The sequence below is a fragment of the Mustela nivalis genome (assembly GCF_964662115.1).
Source record: "Mustela nivalis genome assembly, chromosome: 13".
Classification (NCBI taxonomy): domain Eukaryota; kingdom Metazoa; phylum Chordata; class Mammalia; order Carnivora; family Mustelidae; genus Mustela; species Mustela nivalis.
In genome coordinates this window covers 92,053,993-92,074,228 of record NC_139032.1, presented here as the reverse complement: position 1 = coordinate 92,074,228, position 20,236 = coordinate 92,053,993, and the positions used below count along the sequence as shown (strand labels likewise).

Sequence of the window (20,236 nt, the reverse complement as noted above, 5' to 3'; positions counted from 1 at the left end):
CTCCGGTCACCCCAGTCCCCTGGGTGTCCTGCGGGTCACCGTGCTCGTCGGGGGGTGGTACCTCGTGCAGGGGGTCGGTCCTCATGTTGCGTCCCGCCAGGGGCTCGTCGTGGGGGAAGACCACGGAGTAGTTCTTGGCGTAGGACTCGTGGCTGCGCTCCCGAATCCAGCGGCGGTGGTCGGCGAGCTGCGGATGGAAGCGCCTGGGGCGGAGGGAGAGGCCGTCACTGCGTGGGGGCCCGGGACTGAAGAGCTGGCCCACGACCCAAGACCCAGGACAAAGCTGGCCCCTCACCCAGGGGTGAAGCTACAGACGGGAGCCTAGGACTGTGGATACGATCTAGGAATCCCGAGGATGCCCGGAGCTCCCTTCTGGCGCAGGACCAGGGCCGAGTGCCCTCTGCGGGAATGTCTGTGGAACCCCGTTACCCCGCAGCCCCTGGAGGGAGAGGCGGGGGAGGGGGCCACGAGCTGGGCCAAGGGTCTGGGGACGGTTCCTGGAGGAGGAGCGGTGTGCAGGGCGTGGGTCTGGGAATCCGCAGCTGCCTTTGGAGGGGTGGAGATGGGGAGGCAGGAGGCTAGGAGGTCTGGCCTCCGCTGATGGCCACTCTCGTCAGACGTCCCCCCATCACTAGGAGCGGACGTGGTTCTCCTGGGATGGGGCTGCTGACCTTCCCAGCAGCTCTGAGGGTGTGAGTCCTGGACGAGATGGGGACAGGCAGCTGGAGGGTCTGGGGACAGCTGTTCAGGCCTCAGGCCATCAGAGGAAGCCGGACCCAGGGCAGGCCTGGGTGATCCCGACTGACAGATGCGACCTCGCCAGCAGGCGTCCCGCCGGCCAGCACCGCCAGCCCCTCTGCCCACATCTGTGCCCGTGTGCGCATGGCGGGGACGAGGGTTCCAGCGCAGCCAGAGCACGACCAGGGACCGGCAGGGGAATGACCACGCCTGTGTCCACACAGAAGTGGCCACAGCGTCCGTCCCATGAGCAGGCGGCCGGGGCCTCTGGCCGGGGCCAGGGTCCAGCCACCCTCCTCACTCAGAGAAGGAAGGACTCCTCCTCCTCCCACTCACTGGGACCCCAAGGACTTGTGCTAAAAATCACAGCCTGCGCTCCAGACCCTGCCCAGGCCAGGCTCCGGGGGGTCACCGTGCATACGGGACTCAGACGCACTCTGCTGAGGGTGGGGTCACTGCTCCCATCTCACAGATGGGAAAGCCGCCTGCCTGAGCCACGAGGGTGGCTGGACTAGTTCGCTGCCCCCGCCTCTACCCACCAGGCCCGAGCTCTTAAGGTTCCCTCCCCGTGCCCTGTGCCTCCTAACCCGTGACCTCCAGGCCCCAGCCTGCGAGCCATAAGTCAGCCCACGAGAGGCTCCTGCCAGGGAAGGCAGCCGACGGACGGAGGGAAGCCCAGACCCCCTCCTGCCCAGGCCGGGGCCTTGGCCAGCCCAGACCTAAGGCTGCCCGCTGACTCCAGGACTGTGCACCCCCCCCCTGCTGGGCCTCCCTCAGCCCAAGACGGGTGCAGGCAGGCCAGCCTCGTCCTGCAGCTGTGGCCGCCGCGGCACCAGGAAGCTGTCCCCCCCCCAGGCCGGGGGTGAGCCCTGGCGGGTGGGTCCGTTCCAGGGCTGAAGCCTGCCAGGGAGGTCAGAGCCTGGCCCGGCTCCGGCTCGCGCCCCGTGTGACCTCCAGACAGACGGCCGCCCCCAGCGGCGCCTCCTCTCGCTGTTCGCAGCAGGAGGGGCCTGGGCCGGCCCATCCCCACGGCCCCTCAAACTATCGTTTCTGGAACATTCCTCTCTTGGGAAAGCGTGGACGCGGCCCCAGTCAGGCTCTGAGGCAGCCACAGTGCAGACTGCCGTGCCAGGCGCCACGGAGGGGGTGGCAGTCGGGGAATCTCAGTGTCTGTCTGTCTGCCTCTGTGTGGGCCAGATACCCGCCCCCCAACGCCACAGCAGTGGGTGGGCGTAATGTCCTCATCGGGCCGGGAAGGCGCAGGGTTAGCAGAGCAGGAGCACGAGCTGAACCAGCCCCTATGGGCCGCCCGGGTCCCCCCAGGGAGCCTGTCTGCCGGGACCAGTGACGGTGGAGCAGGCTGGACTCCCACAGGGCGTCCCTCCAAGCTGCTGCCTGCGGACCCCAGCCCTGTCCTCTGCCCCCGCCCGCGGGCCGTGGCTCGGAGTGTCTCCCCCTGCACTGCCCGTCGGCAGAGGGTGGTACAGACCAGGCTGCCCCAGCTCTGATGCCAGCCCCCCTCCACCTGGGCTCGGGTCTGTCTGGGCTTCCTTGCAGACGAGTTTCAGAGCGATCTACCGACCCAGACGCATTCGCGGCTCCCAACACTGGCAGCACACAGTGTCATGACCTGAGGGTCGCGGAGAGGCCATGGCGCGGCCTGGGGTCAGACATTCCTATCACCCAACGGCATCTCGGCTCAGGGCTGTCGGCCACCCAGCCTCCTCCTGTGGACCGACAGTAACCAGCGCAGCCTCGCTTCCTGGGCTGCGTGTGGTCCCACCTGCTCCCCAGGCCTCAGTCTCCCCATCTGCAAAGTGGGATGACGCAATCCTGTTGCTGATCCCGGAGCTATCTGGAGGGTCAAGCAGGACGCTGGCACAAGAAATCGCGGGAGCTATCAAGAGCCGTGGATCTGCCAACCCCAGGCCCCTGCTGGCACCTCTTCCAAGAAGCCCTCTGGATTTCAGGGCAGGCTCCTTTCTAGAGAGCCCTTGCCATGTACCCCACTCTCCCGAATCCCGGGGCCACTCGCCTGATGTCGTAGCTGTACATGTCCTTCTCCGGGCGCCCATGGACGATCCAGTGGGCCAGCTCCCGCCCACAGCCGCCGCCCAGCATCATGCCTGGCAGGGGTGGAGCCGGAGGTCTGCCGAGGCCCCGGAGCCTGGCCCACAGCCGGCATCACCCCTCCCAGCCCACAGCCGGCATCACCCCTCCCCTAGCCCTGGATCGCACACCTGCGGTGCTGTGCACCTGCTGATAGGACCTCGGCCCTCCCTGCCGGCCTCCTCGGCCCCACCCCTCGCCAGGATCCCCCTCCCCAACTCTGCCTGGTGGAGCTGGGGGGGGGGTGCAAAGTGGCGGTCCTTGTACTCACCTGCACTGTTGAAACCACAGCCCAGGTAGAATCCCCGGAGTTCGGGTGCCTCCCCCATGAGGGGCTTGTGGTCCGGCGTGAAGGACTCTGGAAGGAAGGGGGCGTGATGCTGCCTCCGGGCCATGTGCCTCCGGGCCAGGGTCTCCAGAGGGGGCAGCGGGCCGGTGAGGTCTGCTGGTGCACCTCACGACTCAGCTAAATGCCACTTCCTCCAGGGAGCCTCCCTGATGGCTCCTGCCACATTCCCAGGCTCCTCAGCATTTATGGCCAGAAGCACCCAGCTGGGCAGGGACTCCGCCTTGCAGAGTCCAGGTTTGTCTCACGACGGTCACCACTCCCCTGCTGGTGAGGGGCCTTTCCCCAAGCCCCATCACAGGGCAAGGCTCTCCCTCCCTGTGCCACCTTCCTGCGGTGTCCCTGCTGCTCATCCTTGCCCACTGGACCAGGAGAAACGTGAGGGCAGGGCCGGGCTTCGCTCACCGCCGTGTCTCAAGGCCTGGCACAGGGCCCACCCCACAGCAGATGCCTGATAAATGTTTGCTGAATGAAGGGACGATCCTAAGTTCTTTGGGGGAGGGATGGGGGCTTCTGCTCCTGCCTGTTGCTGGCGGGTCACCCGGAGAGGCCAGGGCATGATGGCGAGGGACTCTCAGGCATCATCATGAAGAGCCGAGCTTTGCAGCCAGTCCTGGGTTCAAACCCTGCTTTACTCCTTCCTAGCTGTGTGACCTTGGGCTGGTCACTTCCCCTCTCTGAGGCTTAGTGTCGTCATCTGTAAAACTGGGAGCACAGCACTTCCTTCCAGGGCTGTGGGTTAGCCCATCTGCAAATACTTGCAGCCCACGTGTCTGCGCCCCAGGCTCGGCTCTGAACGAGACCAGTCCCAGCCCTCGGGGAGCTGAGCAGACAGGGACGGACGCAGGAAACACACAAATGAGCAAAAGAGAATGTTTGGTAAGAAAACAGAGTGAGAGGAGAGGGTGCTGAGGGACTCCTGACTGCCCTTCCTGGCAGGTACCACGGTCAGCAGGGGAGAGATGGGAGACCCTGGGAAGCGGGACTCTCTAGCCCAGTCCCCTGCTAGTGAACGCTGGATGCCGCGGCGCCGCTCCGGGCTGTGCGGCCCCCGGCCCCGGTTCCTAACCTCTGTGCAGCTCTGCTCCCTGCGGGGGGAGCAGGCCTGAGCTGGGGGGGCGGCATCTGAGGCCACCCCCGTCTGTGGGGCCCGGGGGAAACCTCCAACCAGCCGGAGAGGGGAAACCCCAGAGGTCTGAAAGACAGAGTTGGGGTGGCTGGGGGAAGGTGGGGGGTCAGAGAAGGCAGAGAGCATCAGGACGGGAGCTTCCCTGGGGGCCCGTGCGGCCGCCCCCGCGAGCCCTTGGGCAGAGTGGGCATGTTTCCCGCCCGGGACCATGGGAAGACAGGAAGGTCGGAGCAGCCTCATGGGGCAAGTCAGGGGGGACGAGAGCCTCTTGAATGTTTGACAAATGACTCAAGCCTGTACTACATGAGGACGCAGGAAGACGGGACGTTTGGCTGCACAGTCGGGGCCCCCACCTTGGCGGTGACCTCCGGGACCTAGAATGGGAGATCTGCCTGCCCCCAGATTCCCCAGAGTCAAGGGGTTCTGGGACTTCCGAGTTCTGTTCTGGAAGCCAAAGGCCACTGACCGTGCTTGCGCTCCCTGGCAAGAGAGAGGCTGATTTCCGCCGTGAACCCTCCCTTCCAGGCAGGAGACCAGACACAAGATGTCCTCAGAGCACCTCGCCTTTGTGGGAGCAGTGACTGCCCGGGCTAATTGAACACGATGCTCCCGGGTGACCCGCACTCCCGAACTCGTCTCAGGCCTGTGCTGCTCACTGCCAGCCCCTCGCAAGCCCGGGGAAGCCATGGGGGGGGGGGCGCGGGTAGGCAGTGAGTCTTCGGCCCACGGCCCACGGCCGGTGGGTGCTTCTAACCTGCTCACCGAGGCTGGGCTTCCTGAGAGCTGAACAGATTAGAGCCGCCCTGGCTGGCGGCCGTGCGGATGCCAAGGTCATGGAGGGAGAGGACTGGAGCCCTGCAGGCCGCGGCCCCGGCATCAGAACCTGCCCCTCTTCCGGCCCGGCCTGCCCCTTGGCTGTGGACAGCCCCTCCGTCCCCAGCCTCCGGCTCTCCCCTTCCCCACAGGGGACGCACAGCAGTTTGCTGGCCCAGCCGTGCCCCGCACCTAACAAGCGGCTCCCCTTCGTGCTCCTGCTGAGTAAGAGCTCCGCCGCCCATTTCACAGAGGAGGACACTGAGGCACAGGGAACTGAGTCTCAGACACAAACTTTCCCCTTTGGACAGCACCATATTCTTCGGGGACTCTCTCCCGAGCCCTGACGTGGGCCGAGGCTGGCCCCACCCACGGTCTGCCTTGACTGACGATGAATGAACCCCCACGCGTGCCAGGGAGGAAGGGGGCGGAATAGGGCCTGTTCTGCTGAACCACGACGAGCGTGGCGTGTGTCCCGCCTGCTCGCGGCGGGGGCAGCCCGGGTCCAGGCCTGACATAGGCCAGACGCACTTCTCAGCCAGAAGGACCCTGGGATGCCCAGCTCCCAGCCTCCCCACTCACCAGGGCCGCAGACCGTGGACTTGACCCCCGTCTTCTCCAGCACAGGGACGCGGTTGACGGCACCTTCAATGTGCGGGCTGAACACGTCCCAGTCCAGGTCGAAGAGGCCAAAGGCAAACTTGTCGGACACCTGGCGGGGCAGGCAGGGGTGCGGCCCTGTGACAGGGAGCTGAGCCCGGCCAGCCCGCCCCGCGTTAGCAGAGGGACAGGGCTGGGCTGTGCCCCTCAGGTCTCCTCCGCTGACCGCGCAGCAGGGCCTGTCCGCTCGCCTTCCCCGTGTTGGCCCAGGCCCCCCCGTTCTGCACTGGATTGTTGCCGTGGCCTCTCCCTGGCTACTGCTCACCTGGCCTCCCCACTTCCTTCCACCCAGTCTCCTAAGGCAGACCAGGCGCTCTCTTGCTCTCAAGCCCTCCGTGGATCTCCATGGCTCTCTGTGCCCGACAAAGCCTCACAAGGCCCTGTCCGTGTCCACCTCTGACGCATGGCCACACGGGCCTTCCTTCAGTTTCTTCGAGATGGACCAGCCTGACCTGACCTGACCTTCACCCCCACCTGAGGCAGCTCCTCGCCCACCGGTTCTCTCTGCAGGTCTCTGCTCTGCCCTCAGCTCCCCCGGCAGCGGCAGGGGCGGGGGTTGCCCGGCCTGACCACAGTGTGAAGGGCGTTGCCCCGCACCACGCTTACGGGGCTTCTTCCTAACCTGCCGGCTCCATTCAGCGCACAGATCCCCACGGCCTCTTGTTTATTGTGGGTCTCCCCACCTAGACAGAAGCACCCCGGGATAGGGACTTTGATGTTGGTCTCGCCCTGTCCCCGGGAAGTAAGACAGCATCTGATCCGAAGCTGTCATTCAGTCATTCCGTTTCCGCATGAAACCAGGAGTGAGGGTGGCCCGGGCAGGTTCGGGGGAGCCGAGGGGGCCGTCGGGCCTCAGGCAGCCCCCCGAAGCCGCTGGGGGGAGCAGCCAGGTCTGGGGGGATGCTGCTGCCGTGGGGGCGGGGCCTCAGGGGTGTTTGCTGCGGACACCGGGCTTTCAGGTTTCTGTCTTCCAAAGCCATCACTTTACATTTCTGCACTGTTCTTTGCATTTCTCTCACTGTCACGAGGCCAGCCCTCTCCCTGCCCCAGCCCCGGGTCTGCCTGTGTGCCAGGTTCAGAGAAAAGGAGGCAGAGGACCCGCCACGTCTCAGTGGGAGGCTGGGTTTCCTGGAAGAAGGCTTCTCCACGCTGAGACGCGGCCCCGGATCACCCCTCAACCCCTCAGTGTCTCACCTCCTCCCAGAAGATGGGGTTGGTCTCATAGCCGCCCACAGACAGCGCGTCCCCTTGGAGGCGGAGGTAGACCGAGGCGTCGTGGTCGCGGACATTGGGCATGTTCTGGAAGGCAGAGCAGAGAGGCCTTGGGGTCAGCCAGGGCTGGGCGGTCCCAGGCCCGCAGTGGCCCGTGGCATCTCCTCCTCATTGTAGGCCTCAGGTTACAGTGTGGACAAACCACTCCCCCCACTCAAATCTCTCCTTCCCTAGACCCCAGAAAACAGCAGCAAAGAAGCAAGAAGGAGAAGAAGGAAGGAGAGAAGGACAAGAGCACGCGGAGCTCTCCAGCAACACTGCGCACGCCGAGCCGAGTAGGCACCCCTGCGCGCGCCCCGGGAAAACGCCAAGTGGGGCCCGTGCGCACCCTCCAGTCGCCTCCTGTCTGCAGAGTCCTGGCTTGTGCCAACCCAGCTCCCTCTGCCGGGCCCGATGGGCAGAGTGCATGGTGTGTGTGGGTGTGAGTGTGTGTGCACATGAGTGTGAGAGCGTGTGCGTGTGTGCACATGGATATGGGTGTATGTGTGGGAGTGAGAAAGAGTACGTGTGTGAACGGAAAGGCCAGGGTCTCTTCAAAGCAGTGAACCCAGGTCCCCTCTACCCCCACCCAGCACAGCCTGGAGCCTGGCCTGGGGACAGCCCTGAGCTCTGGGGAATGGGGTCCCCACCGGCTCTGGTCTCAGAGGTGTGAGGGATGGGTTCCCGTTCCCCTCTACAGCAGCCCAGGGACTCTATCGTGGAAACACAAAGTGGCCTGTAGAAGGTTCCAGATGCTAATGAAGTGGCCTGTGGAAGATTCCAGATGCTGACATAGGGGCCCTCACCAAAGAGGACAGCTCACCCTCATCATCCCTTACAAGATGCCCTCCTGTCCTCCATCTCCAAGCTTGTAGTCGGCCTGCAGAAACTCCCCCCTTAAAACCCACACCAGGAACTTCAGAGCGATGACAAGGTTGGGTCCATCGAACACGGGGCCATGGAAAAGGAACAGATGAATAAAGAGGTCTCAAAGTGAGAGATGATTATCTAAATGAAAAATGCAACATGCAACGGAAGGGTCAGATAAGACCATCTTCTAGATATGAGGCCAAAAAAAGACAAAGAAATTGCAATCAGGAAAGAGAAAAATAAGGAAATCACAAAGTCAGCCCTAAAGGTCCAACATCTACCTTATAGGGGTTCCAGAAAGACAAAGAGGAAATGGATTAGAGGAACATCAGAGAAGCAATCCAGGACAACTTCTCAGATTAAACATCACAGATCTCCATATTAAAGGGCCCACCAAGCCCTGTGCATGGGCAGGCAGCACAGAGGCCATGCTGGGGTAGAAACATCAGAACTCCAGAGGAACAGATGCGTCCTGGAGAATGGCACAGCATTCCTGGAGGCCAGAGGACCTGGAGCCAAGTCTTCAAAATTCTGACAGATAGCTTTAGATGGAGAATTCTAGGCCCAGTCAATCCATCAATCAAGTGTAAGGAAAGAACAAAGATTATTTCAGACATCGATGAACGCAGAAGTGTTTACCCGCCATCTGCCCCTTCTCAGTAAGCAACCAGAGCACAAGCCATGGATCCAAACAGAAGAGGAGAGAAGAAGGCTCCAGGGTCACAGCTGAGCAGAGGCCACAAGGCAATCCTTCTAGAATGGAGATCAGAACAGCCGGAGGGTTCCTCCAGGGGAAGGGAATGGGACTCACAGACTGTATGTGATTTCCCTGATGTGCGGAGTGGTGCCGAACATATTCTTGAGAAGTAGTTGACAGTTGAAATGTTTAGGAGGACAATGGGACAGTTAGCATATAAATGCACATATCCTCAACAAAACACTAGCAAACTGAATCCAGCAACAGAAAAAAAGGATTATATCCCATGGCCTAATGAGATTTATCCCAGGAATGTAAGGTTGGCTTGACATCTGAAAACAAGTCTTTGTAATACACTGTATCAACTGAGTAGGATGAAAACCCATCATTTCAATAGATGGCGGAGAAAGCATTTCCAACACATCTCCTCACAAAAACACCCAACAATCTAGAAATAGAAGGAACTTCCTGACAAAGGGTATCTAAGAAACACCCACAGCTAAAACACACTTATTTTCAGCTCTTCCTCTAAGATTAGGCCAACAGAAGGATGTCTACTCTCAGCACTTTTACTCGTACTGGAATTTCTAGCCAATACAGCAATGAGGCAAGAAAAAGTATTAAAAGGCATCAAGCTTGGGAAAGAAGGAGTAAAACGATCTCTATTTGCAGGTGACACAATCCTGCATGTAGAAAATCCTAGGAACCCACCGAACAACTATTGCAACTAACAAAACAGTTCACCAAAGTGGCAGGACACAAGGTCAATGTACAACAGACAAATAAAAACTACTGGTCTGTTCTTCATTTCATCAACATTGGGCAATCAAAAAATGAAATTAATAACTCCACTCACATCATCGAAAGGAATTTTTTTGAAGATTTTATCTATTTACTTGAGAGAAAGCGTGCACTCACATGAGCACAAGCAGGGGAAAAGGGAGAAATAGAATCCCTGGCGAGCAGAGAGCCCGATGCGGGGCCCGATTCCAGGACCCTGAGATCATGACCTGAGCTGAAGGCAGATGCTTAATGGACTGAGCCACCCAGAAGCACCCATCAAAAAGAATTTTCAAATCCTTACAAATAAATTTAACAAAACAAGTGTAAAACTTATACTCCGAAGACGTGGCAATATTTTTGAAAGAAACTAAGAAGCCCTAAATGAACTTTACAAAGTGAAGACTGGACTAGGGCTAAGGCGGCAATGCTCTCCACCGATCCAGATTCCACACGATCCCCACTACCGCCGCAGCCGGCTGCCGGGCAGAAACGGACAAACTGATCCGAAAATGCATACGGCAACGCAAGGGACCCAGAATACGTAAAACAATCTTGAGAAAGACGGGACTCGTGCTTCGCGATTCAAGACTCGTTACAATACCGCCATCCAGACGGAGGGCATTAACACAGGACGCGCGTCCCGGTCACTGGGATGGGACCGACGGTCCGGAAACAAGCCCTCACGGTTATGGTGCACTGGTTTCCCACAGGGACGCCAGGGCCACGGCCGGGGGAAGCAGGGATCTTCAACACGCAGCGCCGACACAGCTGGACGGCCGCTTTCACGCAAGAAAGGAAGTCGGACCCTTCCTCGCAGCATACACAGACCTTAGTCACAGTGGGTCACGGACCTAAGAATCAGAGCTAAACCCATAAACTTCTTAGGAGAAAAACGTGGGTCCATCTTCGTGGCCTTGGAAAGGGCGTTAGGAAATGCCCTTCGGAAGCAGAAGCACAAGCGGAAAAAGGAACCTCCCATCTGCGGGACTTGGCCAGAACTGGGAGCTTCTGTGTGCTGCCAACACCACCACCGAGGAAGGGCAGACGACCCACAGCGCGGGGGAGGATTCGTGCCCGGCAGAAGTCTGCAGAGAGGCTGTACCTGAATGTAACGAGAACTCTTCTGACTCAGTAAAAAGACCAACAACCTCCTATAAAATGAGCAAGGTGTCTGCATAGACACCTCTCCAAAGCAGAGGGAGGAATGGCCAGTGAGCACATGGGAAGAAGCTCCGCATCATCCGTCGGTAGGAAATGCGACTCAGAACCCCGATGAGAGACTCTCCGCTTCACACCCACCAGGACGGCTAGGGTCAAGAGAGTCGTAAGTGGTGGCGAGGCGGTGGAGAAGTCAGAACCCTCCGCCCCGCGGATGGGAATGTGAAACAGTGCACATGCTTTGAAAATGGTCTGACAGTTCCTCAAACAGTTAAACATAATTACTGTATGATTCAGCAATTCCACTCCAAGAAATCTGCCTGAGAAATAGTGAAACACATCCACACAGAAATGTGAACATGAATGTTCATAGCAGCATTATTCAAAGCAGAAACCACTCGAACGTCCAGCAACAGGCAAGTGGAAAAATAAAATGTGATCTACAATAGAATATTATTTAGTCATTAAAAGGAATGAAGTTCTGATAATGTATCCCATGGATGAACTTTGAAAATGTCAGACTGAGTGAAAGAAGTCAGACCCCAAAGGCCATATATGGTCCAATTTCATTGTATTAAATGTCCAGAATTGGAAAATCCGCAGAGACAGGAGTCAGATCAGCGATCATCTAAGGCTGGGGCGGGATGGGAAAGGGAGTGACGGGTAACGGGTACGGGTTTCGGGGGTGGAGGGACCGTGGACAGAGGTCAGAGCGCACACAGAGGCAGCGGCAGCTACATAGGAAGCTGAGCAACTGGAAAACAATGAGTAACTCCAGGAAACACAAACGTTGGATGCTATTTCTCAGGAGCTAATAATATTTCCACTGTCAGTATACGGCAAACCCTGACTACTTGATTTAACCAATAAGCAAACCAAAATCATTTTAGAAACTGAGCAGTAGCAGGGAAAGAGCACATCCCCTGTAGCTCTCTGGCACCAAAGAACTGCCTCCTCTCCTGGACCACTTACCCTGGAGAGGGGCACATCCGATGTGGCTCCTCTGTCCCATCTCTGAGGACACACGGAGACCAAAAGGGATACCTTGGCAGATGCCCCCCCCCCAGTGTCCAGCTGTCCAGCGCCTCCGTAGACCTGGAATAAGAGAGTCTGCACTGCGCGGTCGCTGGAAGGAGCGCGTAGAAGTTCTCGGTAACCGAGCGCTCCGGAAACAGAAACAGTGAGATCACTACCTCTGTTGTCGCTACTACTCTAAAAACAAAATAAAACGAAAACTGGAGTTCTGGCGAGCAGGACAGTGAGGACACCTGGTGGCCGGGGAAGCCCATGACTTTCCTTCTAGCTCCTGGGGCCCCAGCACACTGAGCTGCCCTGGAGTGCCCAACACGTCCTGCCCCCTCCACGCAGAAGCCCACCCTGCAGCTGTGACCCGGCCCCACTGGTGTCCCTTCCGCCCAACCGCACTCTGCTCCCTTTCATTGTTTCTCCTCTCCTCCACTCCTTCCAAACCTTGCTGGCCACCTCCTCTAGGAAGGCTGCCTGATAGCTCCAGCATTCCCTAATCTCATGCTCTGGGGCACCGGCCGGCTGGACCACCCTGTGCCCCGGGGTCCTGGCCATCGTCACCCTCACCGCAGCCACCACCCGAGGGCACCTGCTACAGCCAGGAGCCGCACTCAGCCCCTCTCCGACACGGGCTCCTCCCTCAGCCCCGTGCACTCAGTACCCTTATTGTCCATTTTGCAGAAAAGGAAACTGAGGCCCACCGACACTATGACCGGCCCGGCTGGGTCAAGGAGGAGCTGGGACGCAGCCCTGAGCCTGAGCCTTCCTGTCACCCAGTGCCCGGGTACAGCAGTGTCTGCAAAAGCAGCCGCAGGCCAGCAGAATGAGAACCAGCCGAGAGCCCGGGACGCTCTGCAACTGTGGGGGACACACACACACCAGGCCCGGAGAGGGAGGGCACCAGGTCACAGAGCAGCTGGCGCAGTGCTCGGCTCGGACCCAGCTCTGGGCCAGACCCTCAGAACTGGGGCTTCCTAGGACGCACAGCCCTGTGGCCACCCAAGAAGGATCCCTCCGCAGGACACAGCCTGTCCCCAGCCCTCCAGAGCCCACTGTGGCCTGAGGGCGACCTCTGGCGGCCACCTGAGGTCTGTGCTGCAGCCCATTAACTCGTTCATGAACCCGGGAAGCCCTGTGTCAAGGGGGAGGGGCAGGAGTGTGTGGGGAGGCCGGCACCTGCCCCAGCCCCTCAGCAGTGTGGTCCCAGTGCCGAGCCAGAAGCCGGGCTCATCCCGGCCAGGATGCTCGTTGCCGGGTCCCACCTCACCCTGTCCCCGTCCACCCCCTCGGCCCCCCTGAACTGCCTTCAGGTCCTGGGCTGCTGGGTTCCACACTCTGCTCCCTGGCCTTGGAGTCTCCGGAGCCCCCCGCCAGCCTCCGCAGAGGCCCATCAGCCTGCTTGGGAATTGCTCCTTTACGGGTCTGTACCTGCCCCCCAGCTCAACCCCCACCAGAACTGGGTTCTAGAAGAGGGCCTGGGATGCACAGGCCATGTTGGCTGGTGGGCGGGAGGAAGGAGGGTTACATGGAATGGGGGTTAATGGTTCACAAACGGGTGCGGGGGGGAGGGAGAGAGGAGGCACTGACAGGGTGACCGCTGACAGGGTGACCGCTGACAAGGTGACCGCTGACAAGGTGACCATTGACAAGGTGACCGCTGACAGGGTGACCGCTGACAGGGTGACCGCTGACAAGGTGACCATTGACAAGGTGACTGCTGACAAGGTGACCGCTGACAGGGTGACCGCTGACAAGGTGACCGCTGACAGGGTGACTGCTGACAGGGTGACCGCTGACAAGGTGACCGCTAACAAGGTGACCGCTGACAGGGTGACCGCTGACAGGGTGACCATTGACAAGGTGACCGCTGACAGGGTGACCGCTGATAGGGTGACCATTGACAAGGTGACCACTGACAAGGTGACCGCTGACAAGGTGACAGGAAGCTACCAGCCACACCACAGTGGGACAGCGGTGGGGAGGGGGTGAGAAGGGGAGAGAGGGCAGGGGTGCAGAGCCCTCTGTCTCCCTTGGCAGGGCCTCTCCAAGCCCCCAGGGAGGACCTAAAGGTCTGAAATCGGCGCCTCTGACACCGGCCCCCGGGGCGCATCAGGGAGCGCATCAGGGAGCGCGCAAACCCACGCGGGTCCCCTGAAGCAGCACCTGGAGCTCGGAACGTGCCCCCGCCCCAGAAGGGCTGCACCACGCAGGATGCACGGTTGGGCCTCCCTGAGGAGCCGTGCCCCGAATCAGCACCAGGAAGCTCCCTCATTCACCTCTGACCCCACCCCGAACACCCAGTGTGAGGTGCCCGTTCCACAGATGAGGTGACTGAGGCTCGGGGTGGAGCGGGGGCTCACAGGGGTCACGCCGCCTGCAAGCATACCTACCTGGATGCCCTCGATGCGCTCGGTGACCACGTAGGCGTGGTGCATGGCCACCAGCGGGACCTTGACTCCAGCCATGCGGCCCACGGCACCGGCCCACACGCCTGCAGGTGGGACAGGGTCAGGTCAGCTCTGCAGCACCAGGCAGGGCTGCCAGCCCAGTGGGCAGGGGGAGCCTTTGCGGGCCTGTCTGTCTCCCACAGGCCCCCACCCCGAGGCAGGCCAGGCTTCGGAGGCAGCCAGCATGGCCGCCCAGGAGCCAGGAGAGACCCCCGCCCACCTGCACAGTTGACCACACAGGGCGTCTGGATGGAGCCGTGCTCCGTCTCCACAGCGGCCACGCGGCGCACCCCGAAGTCGTCCGTCCGCACGCGGATGCCACTCACTGGGCAGTTCTCGATCACCTGGCAGCGAGAGGGGCTGCTTCCAGAGCCCAGCAGGGCTCAGTGAGGGTGCCCACCGCCCCCAACGTCACCGGCTCCCCACCACCCAGACGGGACCTGGTCCCCTGCTCCTGCTGGGCCCGCGTCCTGCGACACCACCGAAGTGGGGTGACCCCAGGACCGGAAGCTAACCCCACGCTCCCCGACTTGGAGTACGCGTCCCCAGACACGTGAGGTCTTTCTCATAAAGTGACGTCCAAAAAGCACGGCTGGCTTCGCTAACGGGCGTTTGCAGTCTAGTCTTCCAGACCACGGAGCAGTGTGGCTGGGTTCTGCCTATAAAAATGCGTCTTCCTAAAAATTAGTTGGGGGCGGTAAAACTGAAACGTCCGACTTGTCCTCTCTGGTGTGTTCTACGATGATGTGCACGTCTGGATAAACAAGCAAAAGCACCGAAGAGGCCCCCAGAGGGCACGCTGGTCTAGCAGAGCCCCGGGTCCTCCAGGCTGGGAGCAGCGGACGTAGGCGGGGCGGCAGTACCTGTGCCCCCCGAGCAGCAGCAGCCCTGCTGAGGGCGGTGCAGGTGCCCGCCGGGTCCATGGTTCCGTCCTGCGGCACGTACAGGGTCCCGTACAGGTCGTCCACGTTCATCAGCGGATACAGCGCCTTGGTCTCTGCCGGACTCAGCACGTGTGACTCCACGCCATAGGCCTTGCCCAGCTAGAGGGCCCGAGAGCAAAGGGACTCAGCCCTCAGGGTGCAGACCCCCGCGGCCACTGTCCTCCCCGCCTGCGCCTCCGAGTCAGCTCCAACCTGCGGCCCCCAGCAAGCTGCCGCTGTCCCTCGGGCCACCTCCGCGCTAGGGTGGCGGGAGACTGAGGAGCATGAGGCCAGGCTCCGGGCCGTCCCACGGTCACCCAACTTGGACCCCAATGACTTCAAGTCCCCCGGGGGTTGGCGCGAGCTAACCAGATGGCTGCCCCCCGCAAGAGCTTCGAGCAGGCTCGGGCACACAGGGGCCTCCTCTATAAGCGAACATGAAGCACGCGCACGGGGACCGCTCGGGGGCCGCTCGGGGACCGCTCGGGGACTGCCCGGGCTGTGAACTTGAGGGCAGGGTCCTTCCTCCCTGGTCCCGCGGGGTCAGCAGGACCGGCCACGCCCTCGCATCTGACTGGCCCAAGGGCAGCCAATCGCGTGGCCCCAGGCGCCCGCGACCAGGACAGGCTCCGCCCAGCTGGAAGCCCGGGTCAGATTCTCCGCTGAGAACCGAGCCTGAGAAGGGGCCGGGGCTTCTCGGCAGCGGGGGCCTTGGGCTCCAGGGCTGGGGCTGGGGCCGGGGGCTTTCCTTCGAGGCCTCCGCCCCGGCCGGTCACCGAGCTGAGGGAGGAGGCGGCAGAATGGGGCCGGCTCCTAGGCGCAGAGACCCAGACCTGCCGGGGTGAAGCCCGCGGCCCCCGCCTCCACCTGCGGCCCCGCGGCTGGTTCTGCCCGCTGGGCCCCGAGCACAGATTCGGTCGGCGCCCCAGAAAGGACAGACTGCCCGAGCAGCCTGCCTTACCCACGTCCTGCGATTTGGCGTCCAGCCTGGCCGCTCTGGGTTGGCCAGCAGCACCCCACCCCAATCCAAGGGTCAGTCCGTAGCAGGAGCCTCTCTGTCAGTCCCCCGCACAACCGCCCTCCCCAGGCCTGGGAGTGGGGCGGGGGCAGAAGTGTGGGCACTGCCTCCGGGGGGCAGGATTTCACGTGCATCTTGTCTCCCATGAGCAGGGCTCGGTGGCAGTAACAGCTCCAGGTGCTGGGCCCTCCCGGGTCTGGGGCTCACTGGCATCGGCTCCACAATATGGTCCCATTTTAAAGGCAAGAAGGCCGAGGCACAGCCACTTGTCCCAGACGGCCCAGCAACAAGGGCATCTGGCTGTGACGGTAACCCAGATCGGTCAGAGCTCCTTCCCCCATCCCTGCTGCCGCAGTCCCCCAGGACAGGGAGCACCCACGCCACCCGCAGCCCCCACCCCCCGGTGGGGGCACACCCACCGACATGAGCCTCTTGTACTCATCCAGACGCTGCCGGTTGGACGCTACGAATAGGCCCCCGTTCTGGATCCAGCCCGTGTGCAGCCCCGTCTCCTCCTCCAGGTCACGGCTCACCACGCGCCTCGTGTGGGCCAGAAGCTCCACCTCCACGTCACTGGGCCGCAGCTGCCACAGCAGGCCTTGCCGGGAAGGGACACCGTGAGTCCCCGACAAGGTGATAGACCTCCCCCTTCTGCCGGGCGCGCTGGGGCTCCTGGAGATCAGGCAGAGGGCCTGGGTCTTTCCCTGCAGCCCATGGGGTACTCCAGGAGGCTGATGAGCCAGAAACCCCAGGGGCAAAGCTGATCTGGGGGCGGCCCTTCTGGCCCCTGGGCAGCTCACACAGGGGTAATAGCAGGGTCCCACCTAAGGAGCACTTGCTGTGTGCCAAGTCCAGGGCTGAGCCTGTCACAGGGTGACACGGGAGCCCCAAGGGGCAGGCAGGATGATTTTAGAGTGCAGTTCGATGGCACCCAACAGTCCTGTGGCCAAGACAATAGAGCAGGTAACGACAGGGCCAGGACCCCAAGCAGGACCCATGGAAGCTCACGCACACATCGTCCACCAGCCAAGTGGGGAGTGGGCGGCCAGAGCCAGGGCCGGTGTGACGGTGAGGGGAGAGGCCGGCCGGCCCAGCCGAGACGGGACAGCAGGAGGGCAGAAGCCGCGGTGTGCAGGCCGTGGCATGCCTGAACCTCTCCCCAGCTCCACATTCAGCACCCTCACGCCGGTAGCGCAGTATTAGCCAAGGCGGGAGTGCGCCCCCCCAAGCCAAAACTGCAAACTTCCTCCCGGGCCCAGGGCTCAGGCCGAAGGCTGGCTGCCCCGCGATCTGCATACAGTAGGTGCTTACTACATGCCCACTGGTTAGTTAGGAGGACGAGGACCATGCATGCTTGCCCATGGAGGGCACTGCTCCTTGCCCCACCCATGCTCTATGCTCCCCTGTGGACGCCCCTCACTCCAGGGGCCCCGTCTGGGAACGGCTTTCTGTTCCTGGCACAGACAGCTGGGGGGGCTCCCGGCTCCGGGCTCAGCTCGGCTCCCCCCCTCCCCACCATGGCTCTTCAGAGGCACGGGGAGCAAAGGGGGTCCCTCCCTCTGTGCCTTCAGATGACTCCGCATCGCTTCTCCGTGTCCCTCCTCCTCCTGCGCAGCTGCGTCCAACAAGCCTCGGGTCGTCACCCCGGAACTGTCCCCTCACTGAGTCCGGTCCCTCCTGGCCCAGACCTGCCCTGCCGTGTGCCAGACCTGCCCTGGCACCACCACCCGCCCCAGCCCCTGCCTGCCCCAGCCCCTACCTGCCGTGTGCCAGGTGGTCCCGGAGGTCAGCCTCTCCCGCTCCAGCAGCACCGCCCCGCTCACACCCAGCTTGGCCAGGTGGTACAGGGTCTGGCAGCCCAGGCTGCCCCCACCGATGACCACCACGTTGGCTGTGCTGGGCAGGGGGCGGCTTGGGCCCTGGGCCACCACCGTGGGGCCCTGGGCCTCTTTCAGGGTCCGCTGGTACGGCACGCTCTTCTCAGTGGTGGGGCCGGCTCGGCTGGTCAGCGCACGCGGCCCCAGGGCCCAGCAAGAGCAGGTGGTGGCCACACGCAGGGCTCTGCTCAGCGAAGCCATGGGGACCGGGCTCAGCACCACAGAGAGCTGGGGGAGAGAGTCAGGGCTGGCTGGGGCACCAAGGGGCATAGTGAAGGTTGCACCAGGTGAGACCCGGGGGACCGCCCCCATACCCTCCTTCCTCCGCCACCTCCCCGAGGCCCCGATCGCATCTGTGCCCCAGCGCGGGTGTACTGAGACCCGGAGGCATCATCGGCTCTGGGCGGATGCATGACGACCATGGTGGGATGCGTAAGGTCCCTGCCCACCCCTGGAGCTGGGCCCATGGGCGGACCCCAGGCAACCAGAGGCTCCTCACCCCCCTCCCCTGGTCTGGGAAGGAACATTCTGGCTCCCCCCAACCCAGCCCCCACTTCCCACCATGGGAGCCACTCCCAGAGATGCAGGCCTGAAGGAGCAATGTGTCGCTGAGGCTGGACCGGGGGTGGGGGGGTGAAGGACTGAGCCCCATGAGGCCTTTGTAGGAACTATGATCTGGCAGCTGGGGACAGAGACCTGTTTGTCTTCAGGCCCCAAAACAAGCACCGTGTCAGGACCCCTTGCTGGCTAACCCTGCCACCTGCCGGTCTGGAGCGGCCTGCCTCTGCCCTGTCACTCCCTGTCCTCTAGGGGCGGACCTGGACAGTGAATGGGCCTATGACAGGAGGTGGGCACTGGACAGCGTAGGGGGCACAGGGGAAGCGGAGGGAAGGGACGAGATCCTGCCTGGGGAAGCAGGGTCACCCGCAGGGCGGCCAGCGCGGAGGGCAGGGCACCTGAGAGCTGAGGACAAGAAGCTCAGGTCTTCGGGGAACCCAGGCCCTGGAGAAATGACCGCCAGAGTGGGAGGGGGAGGGGGTCCTGGGAGCCCCTGGGGCTCAGAACACTTCCCCGGGGTGCCTTCCTGAGCGCCTGGCCACAGGGGTTTACGTTTAAGGAAGAACCGTGGCACAGCCCTGCGCTGGACAGACAGACAGACGGGGGCTGGAGTAGAGACGAGGAAGGTGGCAGCCCCCAGGGGGCATTGCCTGGACACAGACCACGGAGGAGGGGAAGCTATGTGCGTGGGTAACCCCTTCCCTGCCCCTCCCCCGCCCACCACCTCCTCCATGTCCCCCAGTGGCCTTCAGGGCTCACCTGGAATGCCCCCTCCTCCAGGCAGCCCCACCAAGCCAGAAAAGTCTCAAAATTACAAGACTGTGACAGGAAGCCCACCTCCAAAGGAACAAAGGTGCCAGAGAGATGTCTCCCTGGGGGTGTGTCCTGTCCAACCTGGGGAGGAAAGGACACTCGGAGGGGCCTCCTGGGCCCACTTCTGGGGGCAGCACAACACGTGAGTGGGACTTAGTCATGGACTCACCTGCATCAACAGTAACGACTGATACTAATTAACCTGAGTCGACCTCTGTTTGCAAGAGTGTCCCACAAAGGATGCCCTAATGAGGGGCGCCTGGGTGGCTCAGTGGGTTAAGCCTCTGCCTTCGGCTCAGGTCATGATCTCAGGGTCCCGGGATTGAGTCCCGCATCGGGCTCTCTGCTCAGCGGGGAGCCTGCTTCTCCTCCCCACCCCCACCTGCCTCTCTGCCTACTTGTGATCTCTGTCTGTCAAATAAATAAATAAAATCTTTTAAAAAAATGCCTTAATGAGCATTGCTGTGACGCTGTCCCCATTTTACATGGCAGGAGACCAAGGTACAGGAAGGCCCTCCAAGGTGACCGAGGTCCCAAGGCCACTCTGTGGCCCAGCTGGGTAGCAAGTCCGGCCCCATACACAGCCCAAGTCTGCAGGGGCCTGGTTTGGGGCAGGGGAGGTGGGGGAAGCTGCAGACTCATCGGTGGGGATGCGGGTGAGGGGCCCAGTGCCCAGGCTGGTCAGGGCTGCCCACACCCTACCCAACAGGGACCCCTCCCAGGGGAGTGAGGGCAGAGGAGGGGCAGAGGGCTGCGACATATGAGGCTTTGTGGAGCAGGTGTGGTGGCGACGGGGCATCTCAGTCCCTCCGCCACCCTTTGCCCCACGGTCCGAGCGAGAGTCCATCTGCCCTTCTGCCCACAGAGGTGCCCTGGGCACAGGTTGGCGCACCCCTGGGCCTGTCTCTGTCCTTACCTTTTGTTCTCGAAGTTCTCTAATGCTCCAGGAGCCCCCGAGAGTGGTGCCCTGCGTGTGGAAAGTCAGCGTTAGGTGGCTGCGGGCACAGTCAAGGCTGGGCA

General features: G+C 61.9%; 1 protein-coding gene across 2 annotated transcripts in view; it reads right to left on the bottom strand.

The window, feature by feature from the left end:
• The window catches only part of SARDH (sarcosine dehydrogenase), a 60,362-nt gene that overhangs the window by 39,380 nt on the left and 746 nt on the right, over positions 1-20,236 (bottom strand). For both annotated transcript variants that reach the window (XM_082696240.1, XM_082696241.1), the window contains exons 2-12: positions 20,133-20,183; positions 17,728-18,073; positions 16,388-16,566; positions 14,891-15,070; positions 14,248-14,371; positions 13,971-14,071; positions 6,990-7,094; positions 5,718-5,847; positions 3,119-3,205; positions 2,774-2,864; positions 62-203 (exon numbers count right to left, since the gene is read on the bottom strand). In XM_082696240.1, the coding sequence (XP_082552366.1) occupies positions 62-203; positions 2,774-2,864; positions 3,119-3,205; positions 5,718-5,847; positions 6,990-7,094; positions 13,971-14,071; positions 14,248-14,371; positions 14,891-15,070; positions 16,388-16,566; positions 17,728-18,046 (1,458 nt within the window). In that variant the 5' untranslated portion in view covers positions 18,047-18,073; positions 20,133-20,183. The remainder of the gene's footprint in view (positions 1-61; positions 204-2,773; positions 2,865-3,118; positions 3,206-5,717; positions 5,848-6,989; positions 7,095-13,970; positions 14,072-14,247; positions 14,372-14,890; positions 15,071-16,387; positions 16,567-17,727; positions 18,074-20,132; positions 20,184-20,236) is intronic.